Consider the following 27,967-nt stretch of genomic DNA (forward strand, 5'->3'; position numbering starts at 1 on the left):
AAACAAAGAAGTTCAGCTACTTTTTCTCTTTGCCATCTCTGTGAAAGACAATAATGCATCCAAGCATGTGATAGAGATAATGTAAAATTAATGTACAATACATGAAATCCCTCACTATTTTACCTATCTACATTTTTGTGTTGATGACATAGTTCTAACATTCGAGGCAACAAGAGGGAGAGAAACAGTGCACTCTGTGAACAATTTGGCTGTTGTGTTAGAAAAGAAACACCCACAGCTACCATGGCTTCAAAAGACAGCTTGGAGCTACCTCTGTGGCAGAGAACTGAACCAGCACTTAATAGATTTTTCCCATCATATGATACGCTACCACCCTGTATCTGAACCAGATGGCTGCTGCAAACCTTCATTCTCCCAGTTCAGAGCCCGCTTTGTGCCAGAGACTGGATATTCACCTCTGAGAGGCACTACTTCCTATGGCCTGCATCCCTATGATAGAAGAGTATCTTCTCCACACCACCCTGGAAGCATCAATCCAGACTTAAAAGATTTTCCTACACTATCTGTAAACACCTAGCTAGAATCATCCTGCATTTGTATGGAATACAGTACTTTCAACTACTGCTCCTTACATGACTTTTGGCACACACACTTTTAACACTTTGTAAACAGAAACTTCATCGATTTATGCTGTTTCATTATCTATATATTCTGTTTGACAGAATGCAAGAAGTATGACCAAATATAAAGAAGTAACTTGCAACTGCAACAACGTATAAACATACCATCACTTCACCTTGCAGATATAAACATTGAACAGGTGCTTTTAGCAGCTTGCATCCACATTGCATACGGTAATCTCAGATGGTTTAAGTGTATGAGCAAGGAAATTCAATCTTCTTATAACTAAGCAGGAACTCCATCCTCAGCAACTAAGCCTATAACCTCTACATAATGTATCCATACACACAGCCCACATGAGTGGCGAAGAGCTTCCCTTCCATGTCCACTATTATATACCAACAGATTATGACTAATTAAGAAGCAGTATTTCTACATGGACAGAAAGTGGTAATCACACCTTTCAAAATAAATTTGGACCAAAGATAACAAAAAAGGTTGACTTGAAACAGAGGTGAAAAAAACATACTCCCTTCTGGGGTCAAAAAGGGCTAGAAGCATTAACTACAGGAAGACTGGAAAATATAAACTCATAATGAAATGCAGCTGCTGAGAGACAGCAATTTTTTTTCCCAGCAGCGACATGGAGAAGTTCCTGGGTCACTGCACGCCCTCTTGGCTTTGCACTAATAGCAGACTCTTAGTCGTCCAGACTTCATGATCTGGGCCACAACTTCAACCCACAACTTCAACCCATTGCATGCCAGAAGGCAGAACCTGTGCTAGAAGGTCCAACAATATTGCAAGGAAGCAAAGCCCCTCTGACACAAACTGGCACATTGCCTTTGCCAAGCTCACCATACCCATGTCAAGCTTCAGATCCTACAAAACGGGCATATCCTGGCTGTTTCCTGAAAAACTATGTATTACTACCCTGTGTTACACAACACAAAGATGCTCCACCAAGCACTGGTGACTGGAAGGCCCTGCCCGTTGGCCAGGCAGCTGCAGGGCGCCTCTCCGTGCACCGGGGCCGTGGCCAGCTCTGGCGATCCTTTCCGACGTGACTTTCTGACACAGGGTAACCAAACAGGCCCGAGGGCCCTCAGCCACCACCGAAAGAGTTCCCCCATGGCCGCTGCGGCCCGGCCCGCGCCCTCCAGGCGCCCTGAGCCCCAACCGCCGCCGCCCCAGGCGCACCGTCTGCCGGGCGGCACCCTGCTCCTCGCCGCTCCCCGCCGCTCTGAAGAACCTGCTTAGCACCAGCTGCTGCCCCCCGCCGCCGCGCTCCCGCCGCCGCCCCCGCGGCATGGCGACTGCGGCTGCGATGGCCGACCCCGCTCCGAGGCAGCGGGCACCAGCACCACCTTCCTCGCCGCATGCGCCGGCGCGAAGGGCGGGGCCGCGGGGGAAGCGCCTCCGCTTGCGGGTGCGACGGCGCTCCCTCCAACCTCACGCCTCAGCCCTCCGCCGCCCGCGGCCGGGGGAGCCCTGCCGCTGCCACCGCCTCCTCACGCCGCTCCGCTCCGCTCCGCCCCGCTGCTGCGCGCTCGCTCGCTCGCTCGCTCGCCCTGAAGTCGGGTGCGGCGGGAGGCGGTGGTGGGCGTCATGGTGGGCTTGCTCAACTCCATCGTGGCCGTGTGCCAGAACATGGGCATCGGGAAGGACGGCAGCTTGCCCTGGCCGCCGCTGAGGTACCGCGGGTCTGGCGGTATTCTTCCCGCCGGAGCGGCGGGCGCGCGGGCGGACTGCAACTCCCAGCACGCAGCGCGCGGGTCTGGACTACCCGCCGGCGGAGAGCCCGCCGCGCTGCACGCTGGGAGTTGTAGTCGGGGAGGGCGATGTTCAACAGGGCGGGAAAGTGCCCGCTGTGGAGCTTGGCGGAACCGCGGCCGGGGCAATGGCTGCCGGGCCCCGCGGCCGTGTCTGGGAGCCCCGACGGGCGCGGGGAGGCGCGTCGGCAGGCTCCAGGCCGTAGGTTATCTCTGCTGCAGGCAGACCTGGGCCAAAGGTCTTGGGTCCGGGCCCCGTCCAGCCTCTACTCCCCGGGAGGAGGCACTTGCGTTATGTTTTCGTGTGTTTATTTGTTTTGGGGGATTTGGGGGGTTTTTTTGTTTGTTTGTTTTGTTTTTTTTTTTTTTCCCCCGGTTAGAGAAATGTAGCTTATTCCTAAACCACGTTGTAACGCTCTTCTTGTTTTCTTGCCAGGAATGAGTACAAATACTTCCAGAGAATGACTAGCACATCCCATGTGGAAGGTAACACAGTGGTTGTTGCCGAGGTCTTCCTCTACTTAATAAAATTTGTTTGTGTGGTATCAGTCACGGAAAAGACTGATAATTTTACTTTTCCCTGACTTTAAAGTCCTGCTTCTGCAAACAGCCTGCCCTTCTCCACCCTCCCAAGCATTTTACCCCTTTGTAAATACATCATCGGCAGACTGTTCCAGTTAGATAAAGAAACTGGGGGTGAATCAGTTTTTTCTGGGCTGCAGGTGAATTGTAAATAAAAAGAATTTCAAAGTCCTGTTTCCCCAACAGTAGAAAACATCATCTAACTGTCTTTACCTACAACTCCAACCTTGAATAAATTAAAAATGGAAAGGTTTTTCTATGCTGATTAATTAGCAGAGGTTTTTTTCAGACTGTATTAGCTTATCTAACTTGTTTGCTTGTAGCTTAGCCTTGGCTATTTGTTCCATCCCTCTGACCCTTGTGACAGTAATTTTGCTTGATTTTCTGAGTGCTGAGCCATCCCAATATGCCAGAAGACCCTAACTGTGATGATAATGTGCAGCAACAGTACTGCAGCCATATGCATTATGCTGCCATAAATCTTCACAGCAGGGATATCATCATTGGCTCAAAAAAGTCAGTGTCACTGCTGTTTTAAAGTGGGAAGAATACGATGGAAAAGCATCACCTGATCTTGCTTTTAGTCTGCTTGCATACCTACACTGGTCACTGCTGTAAATTAGCTATAGGTCTAGACAAATCTGTGTTCTGGCCCTGCAGGCATCCCAGAGTGAATCTGTAGTAAGAAAATACATATATTTTTCAGACGTTGGATGTTTCCTTCAGCGGTGGTGCTAGTGGTCTGTGCTAACATATCTAAACTGACACTACAGTATGTGTCTTGGAAATTTGCTCGTGAAGCTTACCTGCAGGAAAAAGGTCTTTAGACAGTGCTGATAAACAACTGGAGCATTGGCTCTCAGGTGTGATCTAGTAGATCCAGCCTCTCTCATATCAAGAAGCAGGGCAGATAGCTGTGCACAAATACTATTTTCTTTTGTCTAAAATCCCTCATGCTGTGTAGCACTGTAAAAGACTTCCTCTTACCTTTTGTGAGTCTCAGCCTCTGTGTTCATTTCTCTGACAACTCCATTTGGTCATAAAGAGAAACCCTCTTCTTAGTAGGGCATAATAAGAGATACGTTATGAATGTTTGGGTTTGGTCAGAAATGATACTTGCCAGTGAATTCTATATGATTGAACAGCTGTTGCACTTCTGCTTTGGATTCAGTTTGGCTGGTTCTGTTCCTAAAAGTTATCCTTTTATGTGACTGGTTTGGGTTTTTTTTTTTCTTTTTTAAAATAACACTCAAAGCTGGCAATTTTTCCTGAGTATATAACTTGAGTGATGGAACATGCAAGCACAAAGTCGATTACTGTATGCTGCTCGGATTTATAAAGAGAACCATGATGTTTTTTCAGACAAAGAGGACTCTTTTGAGGGTATGAGTTGGTCTCACACACGAAGCTTAATTTTGCCCTGTAACTGTGACAGAGCCAGTCGCCCTATAATACATGTAATGAGCAATGACATGCCTTTTTTGATGTTCTTTCAATTGTAAGTTTATAGGTGTGCATAAGACTACTTTGATGTCAACTGCCTGCCAAGGCTTTGAGGCCACAGACATGTTCCTCTGTGCATATGACTAATTTGAGAATCGGACGCTAAGCTTGTGCTTTTGTTAACTGCTGAAATGGACTTCCAAAGGGAAAGGGAAAATCCAGTAGATGTCACTGAAGAACCAAAACAAATTGGGACAGAGCAACAAACCCCTTTAAATAAGTGTTTTCTCTCTTCTTCAGGTAAACAGAATGCACTGATAATGGGTAGAAAGACCTGGTTCTCCATTCCTGAGAAGAATCGTCCTTTAAAAGACAGAATTAATATAGTGCTCAGCAGGGACCTCAAGTATGTATGATGAGCAATAAGCTTGTAAAACAAATAAGTCTATACTCAAAAATACGTGTAGAAATACATCCTAAAGTAATTCTAAATGTAACAATTTTGATATCTGGTTAGGAAGCATCTCGGATGTTGGTTCTGAGTGATATCACTACTTTACCTTTAATTTTTGAATTATTATTTTTATTTCTTTTATTTTTTAATTAGTTCACAAGATAATTGTCATTACTTTGCATAATAAATACTAGTCCTAGCTCTACACACAAACCATCTGACAATTGTCAGTAGTCTTTCTGGCTTATGTATTTAACTGTTTCTGTAGTTCCTGGTTAGATTGGTGGCTGTTATTCCATTTTTTTTTTAAGGTTATGTTTATTAGCATTTAGGAAACAAGAACTGTCTTTTTTCAGACCTCTCTTCTTGAATGCATCACCTACAGTCATCCAAATATTCTTGAAATAAAATGTCCGCTTATAATGCTTTATTGCTTTGGAGGATGTTGGTGGGTTTTGGGCTAAATATGGGGAGGGCAGGGGATAGGGGCTTTTTGACTAGTTTTATTGAATGAAATATTAATGTTCTAGAATTCAAGTAGAAATCTATATTTAATTTTATAGATCTCTAAACTTCTCTGTTATGCTTTTTTAAAAACATATGAAATTTCAGATCTTTAATTTATAGTGCCTCTTAAGTCACAGTTATGATTAAATTGTGATTTATTGAACAATCCTGCAGTCAGATGAGAGTTCTAACATAGTTTAGCAATAATAGGGATTTCAAAGTAATTAATTAATGTGAAACATTTAGTAATTTGTGAATTCAGCAAAACACATTGTATGTCTAGATTGTATTTATTATCATGATGACTGTTCTTTTAATTATTTAATAATAAAACTTTGCTTTTTCTAGGGAAACCCCAAAAGGAGCACATTATCTTTCCAAAAGTCTGGATGATGCTTTAGCTCTTCTGGATTCACCAGAGTTGAACAGGAAAGTAGACATGGTTTGGATCATCGGAGGCACTTCAGTTTACAAGGTACATTCAGGGTATTCCTAAATTACTCGTTTTCCTTCATGCAACCCAGCAAACTCCAATGATTGTAACAGAACAAGTCTTGGAGAGTAAAATTTCAACTCACAAGTTTAAAATACCTGTCCAAGTAACCAAATATCACTCTTGCTAATGGTCCAGTGTCATACAGTCATTGTGCTTTTGACAGCTTTTCTTAAAAATCTAAATTGTTAGGTTTTTACACCAAGACCCATATTATTAGGTTTATTTTACTGAGATGATAGTAAACTGACTCTGTAGAGGATGTGGGGAAAAAAAGGATTTTAAAAGAGCTGGCATGTGGTGGTGTCAGCAATAAATACAAAAAAAATGTAGAACTGTTTTCCTCTGGGCAGCACCCACATTCCAGACAGGTTCCAGACCCAGGGTAGCAAGCCAGAAGGGTTACAAAGGGTAGCCCATGAACCGAGGCATATTCACACATGTTTCAGGTTTCCAAAGAACCTCAGACTGAAAAGGGATGCTGGCACCTTCTTTCTGCACAGGGTCATTAAAGATGTTTAAACACCTACTTTATCTGAAATACTGCATCCCCTCTGTGCCTCATGCTGCCCTGCCCAGATACCATGCTGAAACACAAGCCTGGCTTATCCTAATGTAGAGAGTTGTGCCAAGGTGGAGCGTGTATCCATCTGCCTGAGTGTAGAAGGGCACTCTTTGGGATGCAGGTGTCCAGCCTGTCTCTCAGTCTCAAGTACGGATGGCTCCTGTGCCCTGCTCTGCCGCTAAGAACTGAGGCAAGCAAAGGTGCTAGAGTATGTGCTCCATGGTGGCATTTCAGGACAGGATGCTGCCCTCAGCAGTAGAGGGCCAAGGGATGGGATGGAGGCAAGGGACTGCTGCTGTTTACAACCTCTTCCTTATATACAGCCTCTTCCTCATATAACTGCAGGGGAGAGAGGAGCAAGCCTGACAGTGTCTGAACATTTATAAGGACACAGTTCAGCTGTCTATTTCTTATGGCTGTCTTGCCCACTGCCCCTGGGTTCTGAAGGATACAGTTCGCTCCAGGGTGGTGGGAGTATTGGCATAAGCTTCCTCAGGTCCTGTGAAGAACAGAGAAAGGTGAGCTCTGAACAGGGTGGCCATCCAGGTCTTCATGTAGGTTACATTCATGCTGTATTCAGCAGCATACTCAGGGAAACTGTCTCTTCTGGGCCTTGACCTCTGCAATGGGAAAAGGCAAAGCAACTAAACAGTAGGGATCTTGGTGGGGACAGGGAGAGCTGAGTAGAGTATTAGTATTTGGAAGTGAGAGCAGAAAAGATTGAAAACTGTTCTCTGAGTCCACTGAGGGTTCAAAACCCTTGTGCAGCCTTCATTTTCTAAAATTTGATTTGACACTGATCACCTCATCAGCTTTGCAATCTGATATAGCCACAAGGTAGTAGTGTGCCTCCAGGAAGGCTTTCGGATTTCTCACAGCACAGGTTTACAAGTTTCATTTCTTTGGATCTCAGTGTGACACCGTACTGGATCTTCTGCACTCTTCTGGATCTCCTGAGTTCTGGAAGGAGTTGATGTTGTTATTGATTATACGGATGAGGAATGAATGGAGCAGCCCAGCAGTGGCCAGTAGGTCACAGCAATTACGAAGCCATTATGCGTCATGAGAGGCACTCCATAATTTTGCATGAGCACTTAATGTTTTGAGAGCTGTCTGCTGGCTCATGAGTGCTTGCTGTGTGCTGGAAAGCTTGTGGTGGTGAGTCAGTCATTGGTTCTGACCCTTGAATCCCTATTAGCTGTTAGAGCTTATCAGACCTGTTCCTGGAACAGATTTTCTGGCTTGGTTTCATCCCCAAGAAATTTAGTTCACGCACATGAAGACTGCTCCTCAGTGAAACGTTTAGTTTGCAAAGTATTGTGAGTGGGGCAATTGGAATACTCATTTCAAAACCATGTTTCTGTTCTGAGTTAAGATACTAATGTAGATGCACTCTGTGTGGAGGTATTGTCACTCAAGTGAGAGGTTCAGGTCTTAGCTTTGAGAAACAGCACTACCTGGAGATCCTAAGGGAGTCTGCTCAGTAGATCAGTCTCTTTTAACTGGATTTAAACTGTGTGTTTTAAACTGATTAAAAACAATATTCAGATTTTACTAGGCATGGGAACTGCAAGTCCAGCACATCCCCAAATATTAAACAGGGACTTAAAAAACAAACAGAAAAAACCAGGTGTAGATTTACTTAGGTGGATAGTATGGTATTATGATATGTTATTTGTAGAGTGTTTAATATAAATCTTGCTTTGTAAAAATAACCAAGCACAAATCCCTAACAGTGAACCTACCAGTGGAAGAAAAACCCCAAAACCCAAACAAAACCTAGCAACAAAACTTAAAAAAAGGAAAATAATTGAAAAATTTATGACTCAGGTCCTCATAACCAAGGCCTTTTTAGTAACACCAAAACAGGCTATATGTCAAACAGGTTTTCACCTTGATAAAAGTTTTTTCCTACAGCATCTTGAACATTTAAAATTGTTTCTTCTAATTTATATATTCTTACTCAGCTTGTTGCTTTCTCAGTGCCACAGAAGCAAACAATTATGCTCAAGGTCACATTGCTGAAGTACAGAATTATATTTGTGTATTAAATTTGGATAAGAAACTTGTAATTTTGTAACAGAACAAAAAGTTCTTTCGTACGAAGTTTTGTTATTTTTGCTGTTTAGTTAATATCTAGGCTGGCCATAACAGAATATAGATGCTGGTGACAAATAGCGTTTGGGGAAATTCTTCAACAAAGAGGCTTGAGATGGAAAATTAAATTTCCAGTAATCTCCAAGTGAAAATTTTATGTAATGTTCATGCTCAGGTGTCTTCCTATGTATAGTATTTGACATACTGCATTTGGTAATCTACCCCCTTTCATTCTTCAAAATTACTGAATTATGAAGTTGCTATTCATATTTAGTGCAGCAAGTCTCTTGCAGATGATTCATTACCCTCTTAAATAGAGTTTCTTGACTAAGGGTATAAGCTTCACTAGGTTCTGAATGCCCTGGGTAGGTTCTGAATGCCACATTTGCTAAGCTTCAAATCTTTGCTGTACCATAGGATCACTTCTTTAAAAGAGAGAAGTATTAACAATTTGAGTCACTAGTTTTAATTGTGAATTTTTCAATGCTGCCAAAACTTCACTAGCTTATACTAAAATACACATTTTAAAGATTACATTTTAGTATGTCTGAATTTCTGTAAACTGTAAGAGATATAATAGTAATTTTTCTGCCTTCCCTGCATATAAGACTAAGTGAGTTTGAGCTGGGTACCTGTTGGAACAGAAACTAACGTGTATGTTACCACATTTTTGAAGTGTTGCATTCAGTCTGAGATGTGACCGAGGACTGAGATCCACTTACAGTGGAGCTACACAGACATCTTGTTTTTCCATGTTCACATGCTCCACTCTTGCAGGTTGCAGTGCTGTTGCTCCCTTCAAACAGTGGTCTCAAAGAACATGCTGCAAGGACCAGGCTCCTCTGAGCTGCGTGATGCTCTTGACATGGAGGATGTCACACTGCAGGTCCAAAGCAGTGTTCTGCTCCATTTGCAATGGACTAGTGGATTAACTAATAATTTCTTTTAAAAGTTCAAGAATTGTCTTTTATTTAGCATCTTTATACTTTCAAAGGCTTGAGAGGGACATACCCAGCTTTTCTAGTACAGTCTTCAAAATAAACTCTGAGAATTTTTAATGTGGAAGGAAAGGTGTCATAGTGTTATTACAAAAAGCTTGCTTAGGAGTGTGCTTGTTCTTGTGAACAAACATACTGATTTGACATTCCTCTGGGAAAAAAAAAGGTTAATATATGAGTCAGCTGCAGACACAAATCATGCAGCTATGAAAAACTGCTGCTTTTAAGTTCTTTTTCGAAGATGCTTGCAGAGATCATAGAGGAAATTATTTAAATGACCCTCCTTTAAGACTAACACATGGAAAAGTCTAGTGACTAAAGTGTATCTGTTTCTGCAAGGGCAAAATGGTCAGGCTTTTTGATAATGGTCATAGAAGAATTTTGTTGGATTTGCCTTTGTCCCTAGCAGAGAACTAGCGGTGGGAGCTACCACAGCGTGTCTTCCCTTACTAGGCTTAGCCTTAGCGCCTTGGGAAGTAAGGCTGTGCCCTACCTTGCTAAGCTGAGTCCTAGCAGTGTGGGAAGGAAGGAGTTTTAAAGCTGTTGATTCCCCTGGTTATCACTGCAACTATCCTAACAGCTAAAGTTTAACTTAGGCAAGTCCTTCTGCCTAGGTAAGAACTAGAACTTTGTGAGATCTTCAGGAGTCAGATTTTTTTTAATGTATTTTTTTTTATTCTCTTGTGGCTTCAAAATGCAGCTTGCATATATGATCCAATACATGTTGAGGGTTGAAAAACATAATGCAAATACACAGACTGTTTATTCTGAAATTTTCTCTTTTTAGTGTTTTCATATTTTGTTTGAATGGGCAATGTTGTTGTCTAGAAAGACACTTGAAAAATAAGTGCCTTACATAGTTACTTTGGCTGTTTTACTTATTTTGTGTAATCAGTAGAAGATGAGAAAGCAGAAGCAGTGTGTGTGTCCTAAAACCTGTGAATCTTTAAATTACTAGAAATAATTGGTCCCTTCTATAGCAATTGGTTGCTAAGCCCGCTAGTTTACAGTGGTTTGGTGATTGGATCTATAAAAGATTAATTTTCCATATAATACTTCTGAAACTACTTGTAATACACAGCTATTCTTTGTTGCAGAGCTGTTTTAACCTGTGTTCTACAAAGAGAAACTAATTCGAGTCATGTGCAGATATAATCTAATCTTGTATGGCTGTCAGTCCAATGCAGCTGGAAATTATTGGGAAGATGATCCTTAGGTCATCTCCTTTTTTGCTTTGTGCTTCAGAGGCAGGCCTGTGAAGAATTTCTTGGAAGTGAGCAAAAAGATGAGGGTATGCTAAAATCTTTTCACAGGTTTATGAAGAGACGTGTGAGTAATAAAGGACTCTGGTTCACATATAGGGTTGATGTACCTGGGATAATAATCCTGACACTCAGCTCTCCTGTCCTCCCTCTCTTGTGGAAAGCCATCTCTGCTTGAGGTTCTGGTGTTTCTGAGAGATGAACAGTCACTGTTTTAATAGGCTGTGCTTTAATGTGAACTGAAAATCAGCACTGATTTTCCCTGTTGCATCAGACTGTAGTATCTTAAAAGGTTCAGTGGCTGCTACAAAGGAGGTGAGCCTGTGTGGAGAGTAAACACATATGCAGCTCCCCAGGGAAACCAGTGCAGGTACAAATATAGTCCAAGGATAACTGATTGGATTATGAGGGAAAAACACAGTAAATTAAAATCATACCAAGAATGGCTTTGTGACCCAGTGTGACAATGGAGTGAGAGTAACATAATGACCGTGGAGTGAGGATGAAGATTTTTCAAATTTACAGAAGCATAACGTGAGGGACATCATAATTTTGTTTTAGAAATTTCCTCCTGCCCTGGTACAATTATTTCCAAGTCGTCTTTCACTATCTATCTTTTCCATCACATGTATTATCCTCACACTTAAAAAATATGCAGAAACAAAAAAGGCAGTACTGAAGTCCTACTTATCACTAGAAATATATTTAGTTACTGCACATTCTGTTTAAATGTTCAAGATAATTTACATCTATACCTTTGTATTATGTATATGTTATATTAAAACCAAGTCATATTCACTCTATTCTGTTCATTAAATAAGCAAAATGTATATTTTCTTGATTAAATTCAGAGTAAGTATGTCAGCATTCTGTCAAATCAGCACTGTGCATCCTGTAATTTGTCTTCCGTACCAAACAGAGGTGGTGAAACTTGTAGGAGTGGGCTGGACAGGGCAAGAGTCAATTGAATGTCAGTGATGAACTACCTTAATCCTCACGAAAATGCCCGAGTTGTGATAAAGCTCCTTCCCCATCCTGCCAGGTCTGTAGCAGTAGTTTGCAGAGGTGGTATCAGAGTCCAGTCCTCAGGTTCCTTTTAGAGAGTCCACACATGGAAAGTTTCATGTTTGAAACAAAATCTACTTATCTGCAGTTTTCTGAAGTTACTGTCAGGGAACATGGAGGACTAGGTGTTCCCAAAAGGACAGGACCTGGGACCCATGGGCAATAACCTGACTGGCATGACGGGCCTCGCCAGCCAGGTCTCATGGTGATGAGGCAGGTCCACAGGGTGGGATTAGGCCCCCGTGATGGTAACCGGAGTCAGACATAGCCCTGGGATGATTACATGGGGCCATGGGGACAGGCCAAGGCCAGGTCAGGATGCCAGCCCATGATGTGATCCAACTATGTATACTTAAATCCCAATACAAGTGAAAATTAGACTTAACAGAGTAGAGCAACTGAAATATAAAGTTCAGTCACTTTACAAATGTGTTTCTCCTTGCCTGTCGCTGTAATATGCTCACTGTCATGACGCTGGGCATTCCCAGCTGCTGACAAGGGATATGTGGGCTGAAACCAGCTCAAGTCTGTTTCTCTTCCCAAAGTTCTTTTTGTTTGTTGTTCGGTTTTCATGGGCCACGTACACACACAGACCTCCAGAGCTGGTCTGGCTAACTCTGGAAGCATTTGCACTTACTTTATTAACTTGGGGACAAACAAAACAGCTGGTTGGTTCACTCAACTAATGCAACCATTTATCTAGAGTGGAGGTCACCCTCCAGTCCCTTTTGTGCCAAGTTCAGCTTTCTGTGCAACATCTGTCATCAGTCACTCCCTACGCTCTTCCCTGACCTGCCTTGGTGGTACAGAGTTCTTGCTGAAGCTGAATTCCCTTAGAGCTGGATAGGAAGTTGTTTTATTCCTCTACTACAAAACAGGAGTATCTCTGTTTACAGAACACGGTATCTCTGTTTACAGAACATGCTATGATTTTATTTTAAAGCAGATAATTCTTCTGTCATTCTGTAGGTGCATGTTTCTCCTCTTACCTCCCACCCTTATTTAGAGAAAGAAAAAATGTGATATTTGTATACAAACTAGATGAACACCCGTTCAATGCTGTTGGATGCTGCTATGCTGTAACTTACCCCTTCCCTTTTAAGCCGTTCTGTAGCAATAGAGCAGCTTTTCTCGAAACTTTCTCAGCAGTGATACCAATTAATTTTATTGGATGAAATTTGCTATTACTTGGTTCCTGTACTTGTCAAAGTGGTACCTAACAGCATGCTGCACGGTGAATCACCTTTAACAAAGAACATTGCTCATTGCCAATTTAAGGCAAGGGAAGAAACAGCTGTAAGCTTTTCAAAAATATATTGTAACCTGGCACCAGTATAGCTTTTAATGAGTTATTTAGTTTAATGCCAAGAAAATCTGGAAGAGGTGACTTTTCAGTCTGATCTGGAGATAAAACTTCTTTTTTTTAACTCCTGAGTTTGTGTGACTTCGTTGGTGAGGAACTCACCTAACAGGTGTCTTCATAACTTTTTTCATGTAAGGAGCTTGGAAACTTTCTTTGATGTTGTTGCTATATAACTTTCAATACATATTATCAGTTTGCCATAATCCAAGGATCAAACTTTAAGTCAGTTAAACTGATAGATAATTTGATCACTGGAATTGAAAACTAATGCAGAGTAAAACTGCATTATAAATCCTTAGCAGCGATATTAATGAAACATTGGAACTAATTACCTTGAGGTGTGGGCCTCTCCCACCACTTAAAGCTCTCTGTCTTTCAAAGAGGTGTGATTCAGAAATTGCTTGCTGAGACTAGGCCATACTGCTCCTTTCTTCTCACAGGACTACTCATAATTTTTCCTTAATTTCTATCAGATGCTGCAAGCTTTGGGAATAGGTATTGCTGCCAGTTTCCAGGTGGAACTGGCACAAGATGAAATTAGCCCTTTAGAAAATGCTCTTGGGCAGAGTCCAAAAGAGGAATTTTAGAGTTCAATTTTCACTGGTTTGCTTAAATCCCATAATATATAAAATAGTAATTGAGTTTCGGTTTTAGGTAACATATCTGGCATGCATTGTACAAGTAGGGAATAATGCTGAGACTTCTGTCTGTTGGTTCTTTTTGAATGCTGCCATGGTGATGGTTGGTGCAGGCAGAACAAGAATTTGGAGAGTTGGTCAACAAAGCTAGTATTTCAAATAATAACTTGTACTTGGTATTATCTGACAGACTTCAAAAGTGTTATAAAACAAGAATATTAAAAATGTTAATAAACAACACTACGTCATGCATGGTTGAGCTGTTTTAAAGGGAAGAACTTCATTTTAATCATTTCTATTGTTTTTAAAGGCAGCAATGGAGAAGCCAATTAATCATAGGTTATTTGTGACAAGAATTTTGCAGGAATTTGAAAGTGACACATTTTTCCCAGAAATCGACTACAAAGACTACAAACTTCTCACAGAGTAAGTATCAAGATGCATACTAGTCTTGTGCTCAGATGGAAGACTTAATCTAGTTTGAGTGTGTAAGGGTCCTATTAAAGCCGTCTTTTGTTTTGAGTTGGAGGTGCTTTTCACTGTATTTTTCCCCAGAGTCATATTTGACTTAGAACCTGGAATTGCACCACACTCAGCACAGAGGGATTGTTTGAACTTGCTGTGTTCTTCAACCTTCCCATAATCTTTACTGTAAAGAACTGCATTTGTTGATTTGCTTGAAAAGTAACTTTCTTATTGTTTCTCATTTTAGAATTACTCAAATATTTACTAAGCTTCATAACTCTCAGTATGTTGTTAGTCAATGGTATTTAACCTCTGAATGTCTCTGATAAATTGCCAAAGATAAATTAAATGGGTTTGAGCAGGGAGGGTTGAGCCTTTATAGATTTCTAAGATTATTCCTTTCTCTTGAGAAAACTGCTTCTTCCTAACAAATTTAGCAGGAACAAGTATAGCACTGTACATTTCTGTCATTCACTGTGGTTTCTTCTATGTTGTCCTTGTCATATTGCAGTCATACTTTTTTGTCCTCTCCAACAAGATTACATCCAACAGGCAGTAGGGAGGTGGCAAAAATTCAAATGTTTGCCTCAAAAACCAGCAAGGAAGGGACCTTTTCCTCTTGCTACTCTCATTTTGGTTGCCAGCCAGTTACAGACCAGCAGTGGAAGGAACAGAATGTATGGCAAGTCAAGCTCTCTGCACGGGGCACAGGAATGGATTAGCACTGAAGTGGGGGAGCATAGGTAGGGGCAGGAAAAAAAGATGTGGGAGAGACAAGCACGGTGAGTGGGGAGGACAAGTCACCTTTTCCAACTCTAACGTGTTCTGAACTGTGCTGTGCCATATCATGAGCCCACTTTAGTATCCTGATGCCTTACTCAAAGTTCCCCTCTCTCCCTCTTGGCTGTTTCTCAGGTATACATTGGTTTTGGCAGGTGTACTGAAATCAGAATTTGGCCTTAAAACATGAATTTGTAAAATAGCAGATAACTCCTTCACTAAAGTGGAAAGCTGATAGAGAAAAACCTAGCGAATAAAATTTAAAATTTCTTTCTCCCTCAAAGTCAACATTACTCATACAAAATATTTATTCTGTCATAGGGAGCTGAAGAGATTTTTGAAAGTGTTAATAAAAACTGTTTTAGTAAATCTGGAATATAGAGGAACACTTTGCATGGTGGCAGTTAGTTACTTTAAGACGCTGTCGTAGACTTGTAGGAAACCTTTACCTTAGAATTTCCTCTAAACCATCTGAGGAAAAGCAAAGCAAAATAAACCCAAAAGTGTTATGTATCTCTTCTACCTTTGCAGACATTTTAAATAATGTGTTGGAGGCTTTAATAAAAATGTTGGGGTTTTTTGATTAAGCCCAAAAGATGGGGTTTTTTTGCATCAGAGTATGCTTGTTTGATTTAGAAAAATGTGCATACAAGTTGCTGGTAGTAGTTAACATCCCTAAAAGTAATTTGTACTTAGTATACCTGTTGTAAAGATGGTATTTTCATCTCCTTTTTCAAACAACTCTCTTTTGTAATTGATTGGATAAATTACAGGTGACTCATAATGATATTCTTATCTACTTGTTGACTTTTGCTTTTTCTTCTCCCTCTTTACAGGTACCCAGGTGTCCCTGCTGATATCCAAGAAGAGAATGGCATCCAGTACAAATTTGAAGTGTACGAAAAAGCTGTCTTGGCACAATAAATGAGGCTTTCTGTACTTCTGTGTAAGGGCAGGCATTTTAAATCGTAAAGTCTTACTGAGTGCAAATATATATTAAACTATTAAGATAATATTCTGCTTGATAGTACAATACCTCAGCAGTGAATGATTCCAAAAAACACACCCCACACCCTGAATATCCACCCTGCAGTGGAAATACAAGTCAGCAGCATGAAAAAGCCTCTAAGGAATAGTGCAAATAAAATTGCATGAGATCTTGCACTGATCTTTACAATCCGTGGCAGCATCCCTAACAATTCCGTGAGTAATGAAAGGCATTAGACTGCATCTGAACCTTTCTACCTAAACAAAGGTTTTGAGTATTCAAAACATCCAACACTGAGAAAGCGTCAAAACTCCTGAGTTTGATGCGGTGGTATATACATTTAAAATGTACTGGTGTGGAGGAAAAGGTAAGCAAGCATAAGAAGAGAATGGAGTCTGGAAGTCTCAGGCAGTGGTTGAGGGTATGTTGATCCTTCATGGAAGTCCTCTCTTCTCATCGTAGCTATCCTGGGTAGACAGCCTACTGGAAGCCTTTTGGCTGAAAACACTGACTTACAAATTAATCTGATAAAGAAGTTTTAACATTTCAATTAATTTCACACCCATGTAAAAGCTTGTTGCTCTTATAAAAAAGTTGCTATGTCAGTTTAACCGTGGCCACTTTGCTTTATAAGAACATAAACGTCGCTTTCTTAACAGAATCTGGGTTCTTATGTCCTTTCCAAATGTTACCAGTGCAGATGTGAGTTGCTCAGTGTGACGGTGAATGTTCTGCGTGGCGTAAAATACAGATTATAAGCAAATAGTTGAGTCCTGTTTCCTCTTCAGTTAAATACAGCCAGTATAGTAGTATTTTCCATGAGAGTAGCGAGCAATATACCGGTACTGTAGTAACACTGTGATTCTAGATGGCATACAATGCCAAGTGTTGACCAAAGTGTGCTATTGCCAACGTTACCATGACATGATCAGTAATATTAGTTTGTTGCTATGTTCTCGCTGTGGGGAGTTTGTCAGACGGCAGAGGACTCTGCGTTCAAAGTGCCATGGAGAGGAGCTGGGACATGCCATGCCCACCTATGCTTCCTTCTGCTGCAGCTGCCACCCTCGGAGTGAGAGCCTCCAGGGAGGGATTCTGTGTTCTAATGTCAGGGAGGGTGGCACTGGCCACCAGCAGGTTTTACACATAACTGTACAGAGGAGCGTAAGGGTGCCTGGTTTTCTAAGAAGATTAAACCTTGATTTTGCTTGCTTTTGAAAAACCAAACCTCTTCGATAAGTGAAAAACACTTGGATATCAGCTATGAAGACCTCTTGAATTTTCCGTGGCAATTTACAACTTTTAACTGATTAAAAAGATAATTTTTGCAGCATCTGTTCTGGCTTGTCTCAGTTTTATCTGTGTTCCTTTTGCATTCTCAAAAATGTGAGTACTTTCCTGTTTTGATCTTTCTCCGTGTGCGCTGACCTTACATCAGTCAATAAAGATTCAAACAGCAAAGTTACGTGCTTGCATAATATGGCAAAAAGTCTCCCGAACTTTAATTTGCCAGCACAGTGTGAAAGGGAAAGAAAAAGACTGTTAGCAGAGGGATGTTATTTTTTAGAAATATGTAAGTCACTGTGACCCTGGCAAGAGAAAATAACCTCCCAAAAGCAGTTAATACGTGCCAGTTTGTATCACAAACCAGGTCACTGTTGAAAGCTCTGCACAGCTGGTGTGCAAAGAGCTGTGTTTATGGTGACTGACATTTACTAAAAGTGGAAGCAAAGACTTCATGTGATGTTGGCTTACGTTGTGACCCTGATGGAAATGTTCATTAGAAAATTTCTGCCTGAGCATACGTTGCAGGAGATACAGCTAAAGTGTTTTGTAGGACCACTTTGGTTACAAAGAACTTGGGTGCAAACAAGCCTACTGGGAACATAAATAGTTGTTCTGACTCTTTGTGGACCTAGTCCTCCAGATTTAACTGTGTTCATATGTCAAATTCTACAATAAATTAAGTCCATTTATGATTCATGGAAATGACAACTTTTGAAATAACACAGCAGTTTCCTACTCAAAACTTTTCAGAACATTAATGGTGCAGTTTCAGTATGCCACTCTGCCAAAAAGACTCATTGTTTCTTTTGGTTTTTTTATTGTAATAAAAGCTCTGCATTTGGACAGCACCTTTTGCATCAGACCTTTTCAGTGTGTCACACAGATTCCGATCAAGAATTAGAATGCGTTGGATTGCAGCTGGGTCGAAAGGAACTTTGTTCATCCTAATGACAGACATTTCTGAGTTCAGGAATCATGTACAAAGACTCTTTACTGACAGGTGTATTATTTCCGGAGGATGGTTACTTTGCACATTTTTTTTTAAATCTCTGCCCTCTTAAGGATACCTCATCCAAAAACTGAGCGAAGAAAAATGGTCACTTTCTTCTTGTAAGGCCAGAGTTAGCGGGAGTTTGTGTGGGGCCTTTTTCAAAAGTGATGCTTCACTGGGTGACTGGGTGAAGCAGCAACAGATGCAAAACAAGTGTTTGTTGTTCACCTGCATTAGGCATTGCACCTGTTAACTCCCCGATTATATTTCTCAAGGGAAATATAAATATTTTATACTATGGCTTGAAGAAAAAAAAGAATAATCCTTTGTTCCAAATACAACTTTCCCACGTTTTGTTTACTCCCGTACTTCACTGATGTATGATTCTTTGAAAAGCCCTAGATTCTCATTATGTCTAGTACAGGGGGAAATGTCATGTTTTTCCCCACTTCTATGCAGCTAAGTGCAATGAATAGCATCATGAGTGACAATATAATTACCAATCACCAAGAAAAGTATAGTACAGATATAATTTAATCCCCCTCATTCATGCTTTCCCAGGAACAAAGTGTTCTAAACAGATTAAAAAATTAATTTTTAAGGATAATACTAGTTTTAACAAGATAGCTAAAAACAGAGGGTCTGCATAAGAGGTGAAAAACAAACTGTTAATATTTCTGTTGCTTTTCTACTACTCATTATCTCTTTTACCTGACAGTGGACAGTAATTTCCACTTGACAGTAGAAAGATGATGTTTTCAGTACTTCACCAGTAGCATTAAGGCCACGGTGTATTCAAGAACAGAATTGGGAACATTCCAATGACAAATCTCAGTCATGGAGAGCAATCCATGCAGAAGAAAGGTACACACTAAACAATACAAGTTTCCTAATTTAGCAAAGAGTATTATTAATATATATACAAAACACAAGGGGAAAACAGGAAAGAGGGAAATGACAATGAGTAGTTTATGCATGTTATATAAGAAGAGCATCAGGAGCACTTGACATGAGATCTTAATTGGGACCAGACAACCATATTGTCTTCATCAGACTACAGCTCATTTGCCAAAGGCTTAAACCTAAGCCCAAACTAATTATGAGTAGCTTAAAAGCTATGCTAACAGAAGAGGAAGGTATGCACAGGGAGCAGCTGGTCTGGAGAGGGGAGAAGCTGTGGGAAGGGCAGGTTATTAATCAGTGCAGAAATTGAGGTGACTAGGGGTGACAAATGAGGTGACAAAACTTGGGTAAGTACGAAACTAGGAGATATTTCCTTCATTATTTAGTTGTGCATTAATTGTCTCTTCTTCCCCAGGAGGGCCACAGGAATGAAGCCTACCAAGACAGGGTAGACTGACCAAAAAAAATCGCAAAAATATTCTGAAGAAACAGGTGCCCGCGCAAGAGTGGGAATGGGGAAAGAGAGGTGAGAAAAAAATTGATGTTTCCTAGAAGGATTATGTGGTTTCTTGTGTTAGTTTGCTCTGTAACTGTAATTACTAACGAAACACTTTCAAACTTCCATGGGGTTTAGCTCTTGTAAGATGCAATGACAAAGAACTTAATTAGTGAAGGATTTTCAGGATTTGGATGTCTGTGTGACTGCCTTTGTCAGCTATGCTGAAATCCTCAGCTATAGTTCCTATCCTGAAGTGCCTGCACTACATCTGAAAGCAGGAGTCATGTCCCACAGCATCCCGTGGCCACGGGTTAGCATTGTGCCTAGGCTGATGATCTCCTGCTTCTCCTGGTGGACAGCACACACTTCTGGGAAAACTGCCAATTTTTCTTAGTCTTCAATTATAAAGACTTGCTTTCTGCTGGCTCTGGGGTGATACTGGTTTTTTCCTCTCCTCTGTTTTCTGTCTGCAGATCATTCTGACTCCTTTTGCATAATGTCAAAGCAAAATTTGTACAAGAAGTCTTTTATTAGATTAATTGACATGGTTGGAAAAAGAACAGACAAGCTGTGAGACAAAGTCCTTTCCTGGTTACATTCTAAGACTTTTTTTCAGGTGACTTGAATAAGGGGTTTGTGCCAAAACTTGCCTGTTTATCTCCAATTAAATTGAGTGGTTTAATAAAGTAGATTGTATCACCATGTAAATCTTGTTTTGCTTGTATCTTTTAATGGTCTTGGCTTCAGCATTTGTGTGTGACCTTCAGTCCTTAAGCTGCGGTCCTCTCAATTCTCTTATCTCTTCAGCTGTCCTGTCGTATTGGAAATTTACAGAAATTCAGAGAATCGTTCTGACCAAGAAAAATAAGTATTTCAAATAGAGAGCTCTTAAGTCTTATATCTGATTAAGTGGTAGTAAGTGTTTTTCCTGAAAACGGGCCATATATTTGCCTGGTTAAGGAAAACTTTAGGTATGAAATTAAATATTTTGCTAAAATATGTCTGCTATGAAAAAAGACAGGGAAAAAAAGTAAATGCAGAACTTGATAGGACAGGAAATGGACAGTACACCATTAGTCATGGAAGCCTAAATCAATGTCTTTTCCTTCAGCAGTTCAGTTTAATGAGCTCCCAATACCAAGAATCTTTTTCAATAAACAAGCCATTATATGGAAGTCACTTCAGCCATAGATTGTGTCATTGATTTAATTGAGAAGGACACTTGCACAAAAACAGGGTGTTTGCTGTGTAGAAGTAACATGCTTTTAATGTTCATCCTTCCCTGGAACTCAGTTTTCTACACAAAACCCTGCTGGGAACACTCATGCTCATTTCAGACAGCTGTACTAGTTGATGAATTACCACTCCTTTGCTGGAGATCCCTGCTCCACCTCTCAGCTGGCTGGAGGGATTATGCCAAATGGACTTCCAGCAGAGCCAGATGGGTTATTTGAATACCCAGTGAAGAGTGATTTCAGCTGAATAAAGTGGGTTTGCCTGAAAGGAAAATAGAAAAATTCAAGTGATCCTTCCCACCGATATAGCTACGGGTCCAGTAATGCCTAGTGATGGACAGTGGTGAGCAAGCAGAAGCAGTAATATCATCACTTGCTTCATCTAGATCTCGGTGAGCAGCTTTAAATCCTGGAATAAGTTGACATGAGCTGTTTGTGGACACGGTCCACAGAGAAGCACACCTTGCAGACCCCAAAACACATGTTTGGAGGGTTCCTGCTCTAAGCCATGAGCGGAACATCTCACAGGGTTCCTACAGTCCATTCCCATTCTTGAAGTAATTAAAAACAGAAAAGAGAAAAATATAAAATATTTTATGGGAGTAAATAACTTAAAATAGATTGGGCCAACTCAATCTCTAAATTGCACTGAAGAATATGCAGTTGCAACAAGGAGCACTACAGAAACTTTTAAATTTTTCAATGGTGTATCAGGAGGTTATTAAACACAACAAAAAGTTCCTGAAAACTATTTCCTGTGAAATCAGCTTGAAAGAGAGCTTCATTTTCACAAGTGCAAGAAGGGAGTTCTGATCACAATGCCTCATCTTGTCCAGAAGGGTTAAAGAGAGTCCTGGGTGAAATACCTCATCAATTTAATATGCTTAAGTTTAGAAAGAATTAATTTTCCTAATTAATTTTAAATTAATTTTTTCTCATGTTTGTTCAGTCATTAATCATACAAAAAGGCAATCTGCTCTTCTGGAGTTCTTTACTCACTAAGTACTTTTGTGCACATTGCTATTTCAGTCAGTCAAAATTAATTTCTTCAGAGCATCGAATCTCGGCGTCCTTCATCAAATTATGGTTTTCTTTCAGATGGAGTCATGTAAGTTCCTTTTGTCACCCAGCAGTTACACCATTGTTTACTGCACAATTCACTACGGTTTTTTTCTAGTCTGTAATTCAGATTCCTTCAGAAACTACTACAATGTACAAAGGGTACAGACAACTTTCTGATGTAATCTAAGTAATGATTATTTAGTATTATTTAGTATATCCTCATACGAAGGAAATCTGTATCTTTCAAGTTATGGCAGAATAACAGCTTGGCCTGCTCAAAAAAAAAAAAAAAAAAAAAAAAAAAAAAGATAAGAAAAACTCTTGGGAAGAAAAAGAAGCTTTGTAACAAAACTGTGAGTGTACGTTTTTCTTCTCAGTAGCATGAAATATTCAGCTGGTATTGACCATTGCTAGTGTATGAATTTCAAACAAGTCTGTAAGCAGAGAAAGTAGCAGCTGATGTATTGAGCTATTATGTGATTTTTCATCCTAATTGGAAAACAAGTGTTGTGATCAGGAATCACTATATTGACTAAAGTTCCTCTTATATGGCAGAGAGCGTGCTTTACCAATATGCCTAACACTATCATGTCAAATAATTTTAAAATCACTTTTTTCACAATGTATTTGCAATTTCTCTGAACACATTTATGAGAAAGAATCAGTGCTATGGATGCTCACCTCCTACCTTAGTAATACCTGATTCACACAAGAGGAAATAAAAACACTGGCAAAAGGGTTATCCCATGAGTCTCTGCTGATTGGCAACACTTAACGAAACTAGCACTTGTGTTTTGCAGCATTACAAATGGTTGTGTCCATGGAACAAGATGGTTTAATGCAATATCTTCTCTAAAATTGTTTGAAGAACTGCTGTTCTGTCACCAGTCATAATTATTCCTGCAAATACCACAATAGCAATTCCCACGCACAGTCAATTTTTTAATTGAAATAATTAGCAAAAATAGACCAAACACTTCAGAGAGCATATTGTTTGAGAAAGAAGACTCCATGTCATAACTAGATAATTAAAACATGCCTGAAAGAAATCAGGATAAAACTTGACTTTGGCATTCCCTCTCTGAAGCCAAAGGGGTAACACCTGACTAAATGTCAAACAAACCTGTCTCAGCACTCTTACCTGATGCGATCAACTCCATAGAGTACGTTAGCAAAGACAGCGCAATATGCATCAAAGTCAGAATTTCCAAGTAAACAAGCCAATAAAATGTTACTCTAGATCTTATACTGCATGTAGAGTTGTGGCTTTTTGTGAGACTCTTAATGGAGTCCTAATTTCTTTTGTTTGTCTTTGCTTATTATTTTCAAAACAAAACATAGCGCTTCTCCGTACTCTGCCTACAGGTCTCTTTTAGACCTCTTTGGTGATGCCTCTAGATCACCAGCATAATTTCACTTCATTATTTTAAACAAGCAAGCAGCTGTACCTGTTACATTTAATAAAAGTATTTTTAAGAAACACTGCTGTTTACAATGTGTTATTGTATTTGTTTCAGCAAACAGTTCTAGCATGGTAAACATCTGCCTCTATACACAATGTTTTAAAATGTTTTCTTAAGGTACCATATTAGTATTTAACAACGTTAATTTTGTGGGGAGAGGGGATTCAGTCACCACAGCTAAACAAAGTTAGTTATGCTTTTGTATTTTTCCATTTATTCACAGTTTTGAAAAAAATTCTACGGATCTATACATAATAAAGTAATAGAATGACTAGAATGACTTATATTACATTATACCATGTTCAACAATTTATACACTGATGAATTAATATAAAAATAATTATGTATAGTAAGCAATCATGGCTCCTTCCTCATTTGAATCAGTTTTTGCTAGTGTAGGCTAAGGCTGGTCAGTACCATATAGACTACCAAAGTGTTTACAATTTCCCATGGAAAGCAAAATCTGAAGAAAGTTTTGTTTCAGATCAAATCAGTTATTCCCCCCCCCCCCCCCCCCTAACCAAAATGGAGCAGCTAACTTAGTTCCCAGGATCCCCGGGGAATCCAGGAACGTGCCCTGCTGTGGACAGTAGCGCTCAGAAACCCTGGCAGTGCCAGGAGAGGCAGGGCTCTCAGGTGCCCCTGGACTCCCAGCTGCAAAACCAGGGGTTTAAGCTCTGAAACCACCTTCCCGAAACAAGGCTCCTGGGCTGCAGTCCAGCTCTGGGCTTCCAGCCCCATGTTGAGCTGGCTACCAGAAAGCTAAGTATGTTTCTTTAGTTTTACTCTCTGTCTGCCCATATTTGGACAAAAGTTTATCAAGAATCAGTGCAGTGCAACATTTTAGTCAATTACAATTATTATTAGTATTCTGTGACCATAAAACTTTCCCATGGTACATATCTAGCTAGCCCAACTGACAGTGAAATATACGAGAGGACTGGGTTGATAGAGATCCTGAGAGGGATACCAGGAAGTATGATAAACCAATATACTATGTGCATATGCAAATATCTTTTGTATTTCAGAATAAAGTTTGCACTGCATTGATGTATCCCCTACTCTGGTTTTCAACCATCCTTCACTGTTAACATAAAAATTAACTTATTGGTACCAACGGTTGTTTTTATATGAAGTTTAAAGTAGCCAAAATGGAGAATATTGTGACATTTATAAATAAAACTAATTATCTTCCTAAAAGTGGTCTTTAAGAACTGGTGCAATCCATTTCTTTTTTTGTAAAAGATTTATGCTGGCTATCGTAAGCGCAACTGTACAATGCAGGCAAGGACGGAAGGCAGAATAAGAAAGTATGTGAGAGCTGCAGAAACAGCAGAAGCGAAGATGCTCCAGCAGCAGAATTGATGAACCATACGGAAGTGTACACCGCCTCTGTATCTTATATAATTTACACAACAACAGGTCTGAGAAGAGCAGTAACCTTCCTGAAGAGTGGGTGTTCAATATACATGTCTTTCCGAGACCGTTCGGCAAAGACCGAGCATTAACAATGTGGGTGAGGTGCAGGGAGTAAAGGAAAACAAAGATAATTAGAATCACACTGCCGGAAAAGAAAACATCTGCGGACATTCTCCCAACTTAGTTTTTGAAAGACGAGGTTAAAGAGTAACTGAAGAACCTGCCCTTGGAATGTTGTTTGTCTTAGTGGCTTATTCATACGATTCATCCAGCTCTTAGTCATGCCGGTATCTAACCAATCCTGTCATGCACTTTTTAAAACGGCAGAAATCTCCTTCATATTCCTCCTGGAAACTTCTCTCTCCTATGATGCCTAAAAAAAGCCCTTTGTAGCACTAAAGATGCCAGTGGCCTGTGACTGCTACTTATTACATCGAGCGTGATGGATTGTTTTGCTGTCACTTTGCCCTCACCTCCCCTATTTGTTTCCTGCGTTCACCTGTTGCCTTTTATTATATACTGAGACGTCTTTTGAGGCAGCAGCTGCCTTTTTAAACAGAGGAGCACGGAACCTTGCACGATAATGGCACTACAGCCCCTGCAATTAACAGAGTTTGCGAGGGAGACGAGACAGTTGCTGCAGGTCCCATGTCTATTATATTATATGCATGTTACCAACACAAAAAATTAGCATGAAAAAAAGGAGTGAAAAGTTCCGCAAAATGTTGTGTAGAACTGTTACAGCGTGCTTTTGTGGGAATCAGCATTCCAAGAAAGTATCCTTGGAATATCAGTGATATCACCAGGAAGTCCTGTCATTTGCAGGTGTGCTTAAGGATACTCCATAAGCATCAGCGAGGGGACCAAGCAGCTAAGCAAGACAGTAAAATGATTGGGAGTAGTCAGCTTGGCTTCGTCAGGGAAAGTTAGGCTTGACCAACCTGATGACCTTCTACAGTGAAATGACTAGCTTGGTAGGTGAGGGGAGAGCAGTGGATATTGTCTACCTGGACTTCATTAGGGCCTTTGACATTGTCTCCCAGGAGATCCTCTTAGAGAAGCTGTTGATGTATGGGCTGGATCAGCAGACAGCGAGGTGGGTTGAAAACTGGCTAATGACCAGGCCCAGAGGGTGGTTATTAGTGGCATGAAGTGTATTTAGATGTCAGTAATGAGCAGTGTACCCCAGGTTCCAGTTCTGTTTAACATCTTCATTAATGATCTGAATGACGAGGCAGTGTACCCTCAGGAAGTCTGCAGATGACACAAAACTGGAAGGACTGGCTGATACACGAGAGGGTCATGCAGCCATCCAGAGGGAGCTGGGCAGGCTGGAGAACAGGCTGACGGTAACCTCAAGCAGTTCAATGGGAAGTGCAAAGTCCTGCACCTGAGGAAGAACAAGCCCAGGCACCGGGGTGCCACCAGCTGGAAAGCAGCTTTGCAGTAAAGGATCTGGTGTCCTGGTGGATACCAAGTTGAACATGAGCCAGCAATGTGCCCTTACTGCAAAGAAGGCTAACGATAGCCTGGGCTGCGTTAGGTAAAGTATTACCAGCACGTCAAGGGAGGTGATCCTTCCCCTCTGCTCAGCACTGGTGAGACCACACCTGGAGTCCTCTGTCCAGTTCTGGGCTCCTCAGTACAAGAGAGACTTGGACGTACTGGAGAGGGTCCAGCAAAGGGCCATGAAGATGATGAAGGGACTGGAGCAGCTCTCCTATGAGGAGAGGCTGGAAAAGCTACTACTGCTTAGCCCGGAGAAGAGAAGGCTTGGGGATCTCATCGATGCATACAAGTATCAGAAGGTAGGGTGCAAAGAAGACAGAGCTGGGCTCTTGCTAGTAGTGCGGAGTGACAGGACAAGAGGCAATGGGCACAAATTGAAACAGGTGATTCCCTCAGAACATCAGGAAACACTTTTTCACTGTGAGGGTGACCAAGCACTGGCACAGGAAGTCTGGAGAGGTTGTGGAGACATTAAAAAAAAAGTCTGGGCACGGTCCTGGGCAAGCGGCTCTAGATGACCCTGGTTGATGGGAGTGGGATAGGGGTGGGGGGTGGACCAGATGACCTTCACAGATCCCTTCCAACCTCAACCATTCTATGATTCTGTGAAGGTGTCCTAAACTTGCATGAAAATCAAGAAGTTTCTTTCACCATGCTTTGAAGTTTCATAGGATTTTAGTAGTAACCTGAAAACCTCCAGTAGGAACAGAAGTCCTATAAGATGATGAGTTTAGAAATAATGGGACCCAAGGAGCTTAAATAGCATCAGAGAAATGCTACGTGGCAGCTGTAAGAAGAGATTGATTCTAGTATTTGATAGGATTTTTTTATTTTGCAAACTTTTTCTGATTTTATGGTCAAAAACATACACCTTGGCTTTGTTGGAATAAATTTTTGTTATTGAAGCTTGTTGGGTGCTGAGGCTGATTCCAAGCCACTCTGGAAGATACAACGTGACCTACTTCTCAGGAAACAAATCTGTATAAAGTGATGTTGTGGACAAATTTTTCAATTGCCTGCAATGCAAGAAAATTCCAGGAACTGGCATTTATTTGCTGTGAGGTTTGTTTGTCGGTGGGCAATGTCAAGTATTGAGAAAGAAGAAAATGCCTTTCCTGGCAAGCTTTAACCAGATTGCTTCTGGCATGGAGCAGGCAGCAGAGAGACAATCCATGATATCAGGGAATCCCATACTGACATGGGACCCTTAATCTCCAGCACGGTCCATGAGTACTCCTGCAGAAGAAAAAAATCATAATAAGAAAATGTAACCAGCTGGATGGATTCAGGATTGTTTAGTAACAAAGAAGCACTAGGACATCTTTGTTCTCCTGCAAGCGGATAGGACCCAAATCCTTTCTTTTTTTTTTTTTTTTTAAATTTTTTTTTCCCCCTTCCTTTTGGCAGTTTTGCCATCCAAAGCAGCTGGGGATTATTGGAGACTAAAACTTGAGTACACCTGAAGGAAGCATCTTTTCGAGCTCACCTTCCTCTAATTGCTATTAATGCCATTAAATTCATGCCCCTGGGCGGTAGGAAGCAGTG

The 27,967-nt window shown here is 40.9% G+C and overlaps 2 protein-coding genes across 4 annotated transcripts in view; one reads left to right on the top strand and one right to left on the bottom strand.

Annotated features, from left to right (window-relative positions):
* The window catches only part of MSH3 (mutS homolog 3), a 121,340-nt gene extending 119,280 nt beyond the window's left edge, over positions 1–2,060 (bottom strand). For both annotated transcript variants that reach the window (XM_075739476.1, XM_075739475.1), the window contains exon 1: positions 1,783–2,060. In XM_075739476.1, coding sequence (XP_075595591.1) covers positions 1,783–1,893 — 111 coding nt within the window. In that variant the 5' untranslated portion in view covers positions 1,894–2,060. The remainder of the gene's footprint in view (positions 1–1,782) is intronic.
* On the top strand, positions 1,977–17,387 carry DHFR (dihydrofolate reductase). Of its 2 annotated transcripts, none has more exons than XM_075739478.1 (6): positions 1,977–2,276; positions 2,791–2,840; positions 4,680–4,785; positions 5,689–5,815; positions 14,132–14,247; positions 15,903–17,387. In XM_075739478.1, the coding sequence occupies exons 1-6, from the start codon at positions 2,191–2,193 to the stop codon at positions 15,988–15,990; spliced, it is 573 nt and encodes a 190-aa protein (XP_075595593.1). In that variant the 5' UTR covers positions 1,977–2,190; the 3' UTR covers positions 15,991–17,387. The 2 variants fall into 2 exon arrangements, with proteins under 2 accessions (XP_075595593.1, XP_075595592.1); XM_075739477.1 differs by lacking the exon at positions 1,977–2,276 and adding an exon at positions 2,476–2,560.
* Positions 17,388–27,967: the final 10,580 nt, after the last annotated feature.

This window comes from Balearica regulorum, chromosome Z, assembly GCF_011004875.1.
Source record: "Balearica regulorum gibbericeps isolate bBalReg1 chromosome Z, bBalReg1.pri, whole genome shotgun sequence".
Classification (NCBI taxonomy): Eukaryota; Metazoa; Chordata; class Aves; order Gruiformes; family Gruidae; genus Balearica; species Balearica regulorum.

What these genes read in the sequence shown, in the direction of transcription:
- DHFR (XM_075739478.1), top strand. Translation starts at nt 2,191, where the DNA reads ATGGTGGGCTTGCTCAACTCCATCGTGGCCGTGTGCCAGAACATGGGC. An exon ending in TTGCCCTGGCCGCCGCTGAG is followed by an intron (nt 2,277 to 2,790) that starts GTACCGCGGGTC and finishes TTTTCTTGCCAG; the next exon opens with GAATGAGTACAAATACTTCC. An exon ending in GACTACAAACTTCTCACAGA is followed by an intron (nt 14,248 to 15,902) that starts GTAAGTATCAAG and finishes CCCTCTTTACAG; the next exon opens with GTACCCAGGTGTCCCTGCTG.